Source organism: Chamaea fasciata, unplaced genomic scaffold, assembly GCF_029207755.1.
Source record: "Chamaea fasciata isolate MVZ Bird 193981 ecotype frontalis unplaced genomic scaffold, bChaFas1.0.hap1 SCAF_2, whole genome shotgun sequence".
NCBI lineage: Eukaryota > Metazoa > Chordata > Aves > Passeriformes > Sylviidae > Chamaea > Chamaea fasciata.
Genome location: NW_027094087.1, coordinates 32,953,510 through 32,959,572, shown reverse-complemented (window position 1 = coordinate 32,959,572; position 6,063 = coordinate 32,953,510). Strand labels below are relative to the sequence as shown.

General features: G+C 41.1%; 1 protein-coding gene across 4 annotated transcripts in view; it reads right to left on the bottom strand.

Annotated features, from left to right (window-relative positions):
• Positions 1-4,429: 4,429 nt before the first annotated feature.
• PICALM (phosphatidylinositol binding clathrin assembly protein) overlaps positions 4,430-6,063 on the bottom strand; it is a 66,897-nt gene continuing 65,263 nt past the window's right edge. For all 4 annotated transcript variants that reach the window (XM_066175611.1, XM_066175608.1, XM_066175609.1 and 1 more), the window contains one exon: positions 4,430-5,891. Coding sequence is in view for 1 of the 4 variants with exons in the window: in XM_066175610.1 (XP_066031707.1) it covers positions 5,877-5,891 (15 nt within the window). In the remaining 3 variants the exon portion in view is untranslated. The remainder of the gene's footprint in view (positions 5,892-6,063) is intronic.

The window sequence follows — 6,063 nt, the reverse complement described above, 5'->3', positions numbered from 1 at the left end:
GATTAGTTCTGCTCAGTGATTAGTTTAGCTTCTCCTTTAGATGCAGAATTAGAATGTGGCTGATGCTGAATGGCTTTTCTGTTAGAGAAAGGCCTCTCCTTCTTCCCACCACTCACCAGAGGGGATTTACATTTTCTAGTGGTGTGAATGTAGGGCCCAGCTCTAGGCGTCTCTTGGCTTATGCCCATAATGCATAACACCATGTTCAGGACACATGGCAGGACACCACCAGCCTGCACCTTGGAAAAAAGAACCCTTGCCTCCTCCAAACAGTTTAGCCTTTTCCCGTAACAGCCTCTGTGGGTGTGAGGGAGTTAAAAAGAAATCCCAAACATGCTAATTAGGGTACAAGCCACATGCAGCCTGCACAAGCCAGAAGCAACAGCCTGCAGCAAAACGTATTTAGTGAAGTGTCCCAAATCCCCTTGATTTCTACAGGATTAGCATTAAGGCCACTGTGAGGCTTTCATATGGAGAAGGCTAGGTCTTCAGCTCAAGGCATCTGGATTTCATAAATTTGTTACTGGCAAAATCTCTCAGAAATGAGCAGCATGTTGTAAAACAGGGAGCTGCTCAGTCACTCTCTGGCAGCACAGCCAGTGCTTTCCAAGCCTGACTTGGAGTTCAGTACGCCAGTTAGGACCAAACTTATGGGAGTCACCCTTGTCTTCCCAGCATTATGAAATACCTTTTCTTTACTGTGTTAGTGCTGCACAAGACAACTCGAGCAAGGGTCCAGGTGTCTCCACAACTACAATCCAAGCTAAGCTTCAGTTGTGTTAGAGTTGTGTGTTTAAACTAGAACACAGCTCAAAGAAACTTGCAGTTTCAACAGGAAGAAAAAACCCAACAAGTATTCCTTGGAATTCAGATTTAGAAATAAAAGCATCACTCAAGTTCCATGGAAATAAAAATTATTTTAATAGAACTGCGGTCTATGAGCTGGAGGTGAGAAACATCAATCCATGGAATGTCTAAAAAGCACAATAGGGAGAGGTGTGCTGAGAGCCTGTATCCACTCCAGTGATTAAAGGAGCTGCTTATCTCAGCACTCTGCTAGCTTGAACCCTCTCTGAGCAATTGGACTGTACTGCTTCATAGTCTGGCTGTGCTGGTATGATCTCCCCCAGCCTGAGCTGCAGGGAATGTGGGTGATTTCACTTTGGGTCTGGTTTTTGTGAGGTTTGCAGCCTCTGCTGCAGAGAGGTTATATAACGAGACAACCTTTCCACAGGTTCAGACCTGCATGTTTTGGGAAATAAGGGTAAGAGACTCGTTCGGCAGCAGTTGTTCTTGTTTGGCTGCTTTCTGAGAGAGAAATTATTAAACACTCTGCTTCTGTGGGCTAAAAGGAGTTTGCCAGAATAAGGTCAAGGCAGAAGCTAATGGACTGAAAAGTTACACTGTTGTGACAAGCACAGAACAGAGAATCTATTGGTGTTAGCATCTTTAGCCACTGATGTTTTGCAGCTGGATGTTCCTCCAAAAAAAGGCTTTTCCGTGGATTTTGAGTCAGCTGTGAAAGTAAGGATGTTTTTTGCAATACTATATCTCAGAGTTCATGTTCTGCTGTCTCCCAAAAACACCATATTGTTTTAGGACATGACATGGCAACAAGATGCCAACAACTGTTCCCATATGCGGACAACTGAACACTGAGCCATGCTGAAAACTAGGATTTAACATAGTGCTGGATCTTTGCTCACTTAGTGATTAAAGTAAAACAAGAAGCTAAAATTGTATCAAATACTGCTTTTCTAAAAAAAACCCCAGTACTTGGGCAATTACTGTAGCTGGCACAGGAAGTTCAGCAGCTACTGCCAAGAAAAAAGCAGAGATCCATGCTATGAAAATAAACCCAAGACCCCAGTGATCCTTGTGTACCGCAGCTGCCAGATATCCAAAGCACTATGCTTGCATCCGACACACTCTCTGTACCCACTATCACCTCGCATAAAAATTTGGGCAAGTTGGCTCTTTGTTCCAAGGCTTTTTGATCTTTGCTTCAGGAAATTTCACCATCAGAGAAGCAAGAAAAGAATTAAAAGTGTTTTACTCACTTCTAGGCTGATCTGATATCTCAGGGAGGCGATCTCCCGTGGTATTACTCAACCTTCAGGTACAAAAAGGTGCTGAGTAGGTGGCAGCAATGTTACACCTTCAGGGAACCTGCCCAGGGTTCTCTCCTCCTCACTCATTCTCTCCCTGATCCAGCCAGGATGCAGCTGAACAAGCAGCTAAGTTCCTCTGTGCTCCAGTTTGAACTTGGAAAACAGCAGCAGCTCACAGATTTTTCTCGTTGGCCAAACTCAGTGGAAGATGTCAAGCCTGTTTCTGCTCTCCCCACCGTGGTGTGAGAGCTCCAAAGGTCGAGTCAAGAGATTGACAACAGGCCAAGGAGAAAGCTCTTGTTCAGTTTACATATGCTGCCATTAGCACTGCTCTTTTGTCTGTATTCAGCACATTTTTTCACTGCCCCTCACATTATCTTGTCAATCTTCTGCTCCCATCAGCGCTTACTATCGTTCCCAGTGTTTTTAGCACTTAATTCTCATTTCTCTGCCACAATCTTTATCTCAATTATGTCATGGCCTTTAAGTTGCAATTCATTTATGTTGCTACAAAATTTCTGACAGGCTCTGGGAATGGGCCCTTTTTGTCTAATGAAAGATACAGGGTTTCACCCTGTCCCTTTTTCTCGCTGAAGGGCTGTTTGGCAGCTGGGAATGTCTGTGACTTATCCTGGCAGTTGGCTGAATGGAACCTCCGATGTCACAAAGTCACGAAAATACAGACTTTAAACATGTCCTGAGGTACCAGCTCAGTTGAGTTTGTGACTTTGAAACAAAGAAGAAAAGCAGCAAAGGAATTTAGGATCTGTCTTCAGATGAAGACTCGGCATTTGTGCTGTTAGAAAACTCAGGAGCTGTTCAAGTTCTTGTTCTGGCAAGAGTAATTGTCTCAAGAGGTAAATCCAGTTATTTTCATTATATAATTCCCTGATTAAAATTAAAAAAAATACTATGGTTTTTCTGACACACCAGTTCCCTACCCAAAGCTTTAAGAGGAACCACATCCCTCTAACAAAGCACTTCATCGTCCTCTGCTTGCTAAGGGCAGGAGCTTCCCTACACAGTTTGCTCCTGTAGATTAAACAGAACCAGGTTTTCACAACCCCTTATTATTGAAAAGTGCCAGTAATTTAAAAACAAAATACATCTGTATGCTGTGCTTTTTAAATTAAGCTAAACTGAGTGTTATTTCAGTGATACTGAAAGCAAACACTTACTGGAAACAAAGCAAATGAGAAAATACTAGTCAGGAAAATTCTCAAGCCAGTTTGTCTCTGAAGAGTAAACCAAAGAGCAAGAGTTTTAGCAAGGCCTTCACCAAGAAAACCTAGTCTGCACAGCAGCTGTTTCAAGGAACACAGAGCAACAGCAAGTGAGCAGAAAAGGGTAACAGGAGTTCAGCATCCCTGCAGAAGACATGGGTTTGGGTGTGAGCAATTCTTTGGTGCTTTCATGATTTGCAGCCTCAAGTCCACAGCCACACAAAGAGTCCAAGGGATCAAAGAGATCTAGGAACTCACATTTATCCTCAGCCAAAAGCCTCAAGTTAGACTCCACAGAGAGCACCACAGACCTAAAAAGTGGCATATGTTTTATCATAATCCAGCTCATCAGGCTCCGGAGGAGGACGAAGGTCTACCTTCCTCCTTCACACAAGGTCTGGACTGTATTTCAGAACAATCTGTACCCTGGTAGTTACTAACAGGTAGTAGCTAACAGGTCACAGACGTGCACCTTTTTTTTTCCATCTGGCTCCCAGTTCAAACAATTCACCTTTTTTATATTGTGACCACAAGCAAACCTGAGTTGCTCTCTGAGGGCACTGTCCCACACTGAAAGCCTCAGTGGTAGGAAGGCAAAATTTTAGTAAATGTGTATGAAACTCCCCAGAACTGGGTGTGCGTATTACATACTCTGTAATAGGTTCTGGAGCTTTTTTAATTCATGCTTTGAGAAAGAAATTTTAAATCTACTGACCTGCTCAGTTTATGATACCCTGGCCTCCAGGACAAGCCTCAGATCATTGTGAGGAAGAAAGTTCCACTTCTGTCAACTCTTCCCGTGTCTAATTACAGAAGATGGTCTCAGCAAACCGTTTATATAGTTTTTCCAGCACTATCTTCTGCTGGAAGATTAGGGAAGATAATTATAATTTTTGGGGACACATTTATGCTTCTTGCCCAGTTATAAACAGTACAAGTTTATTGCCATGAATATCTTGAAAAACTAGGAGATGGCGAAATACCATGGTAGGTCAGGAAGAAGGAGACACCTTGTTATTGGAACACTGCAGCTGCATGGATCACATCAGCCACAGATTCAGAGTGCTGCACTTCCTGCAATACAATATGCACGTATGAAATACATTTGGTATTTTATTAAATAAACAAAGCAATTATCAGTGCACATTTTAAGCAGCAAAAAGAAAAGAACCTCAGACTTTCATACCGTAACAAAAGTTCTGTGGAAGCTGCATTTTATTTGAAAATCCACCCATTTTTGCTAACATACATTTTAATATTTTAAACAAAAATAGAATCTGCAGAGACAATGCAGCAAGTATGCTTAATTCATGTACAGAATTGCTTTCGTATCATTGACTATCCTTCTGAAGGCCCCACTCCACCCAAAAGTTATGATGTATTTACACAAAGCACCGATCAACAGTGCTACTTGAATTCCTCGTGAACTAAATACCCACTAGACATATGTAAGGAAGCTACTTCCCCTTTTTTACTTTTAAAAGGTACATGATCATAAACATGGCACGAGCCAAATGAAAAGGCTTTCCCCCCCAACACACAACACCTCATTTATTATTTTTTTTTACAGAAAAGAAGGAAAGTCTTAAAAGTGAAAGCAATTCCTCACATTCATCTTGGAAAGGCCTTATAATGTCAAATGTAAAAATAATGACATGCCAAGCACAAAGCAATAAAGTTCCTTCCCAATGCACTAATGCTGAATTAAAAATGTAGTGCTTCTTCTTCTAGTCAGTTAACTGTTCCCTTGCAAAATCCTAGGCACAGAATTGACTATAAGGATTAATGCGTTTTACAGCTCTTCCCTAATTCCCATATACACTGAGAATTCATTAGATTCAGACCTTTAAAATATTTAGTGCTCTGTATGTCAGCTGAAAAGCATTCTGAATCAGATTCATTCTTTGTGGATAAAAATCAGACATACTGTATACATCCATACTCATTTTCATAAGGAGGTTTTTTTGATACAATATTAATGTTAAATTGATAATCATAAATAAATACAAACAATAATACATAAGGAATGTCTACTGCAAACTGAATATATAATTTTTAAAAAAAGTTAATTTCCATTACTGCTGTGCCTACATTTGTGAGGACTGAAGAAAAGGTAACTGCTGAATTAAGAGTTAGGATTCAACCCTCCCCTGCCCAGAGTCTTGTTTTGAGTTACGGTAAAGGACACATCTCCAATCCAGCCAGCATTTCCAAACACCAATATCAATTTCCAGAATGAAGGCTTCTCTTCATACGTTACCAATTAAGGATATTCTTAGAAGCTGAGAGTATTGACATGTTAGTCACCAGGACAAGAATAGATCTTGGTCTTAATTCATGGCAATTCTTGGCTTTGTGTTGTGTACTGATGTCTTCTGATGGAGGTGTCCCAGCTTCCTTCATTGGTCTTCATCAATTCATTGCATCACTTAATGGAAGAGGAGAGTTTGAGAGACTGAAGTTCGTTTTTTTCCTGGAAGTGGGAGTTTTACTGCTGAGCACATCTTTTTGGAAACGTTCCTTTCTCTTCCATCTAACACAGTTACATAAACTGAATCTGGAAAGATGAAAAACCCTGGGGTTAACATGCAACAGAAGTAGCACTTCACTCTAAATCCTTTTTCTTCAAAAATCTCCGTTCTTCTGATGCCCTAGCTACCCCGTGATCTGAGGTTTTGAACAGAAATAAAATACTTTTAAAAATCAGGGCCAGCAAACAACCGAAAGCC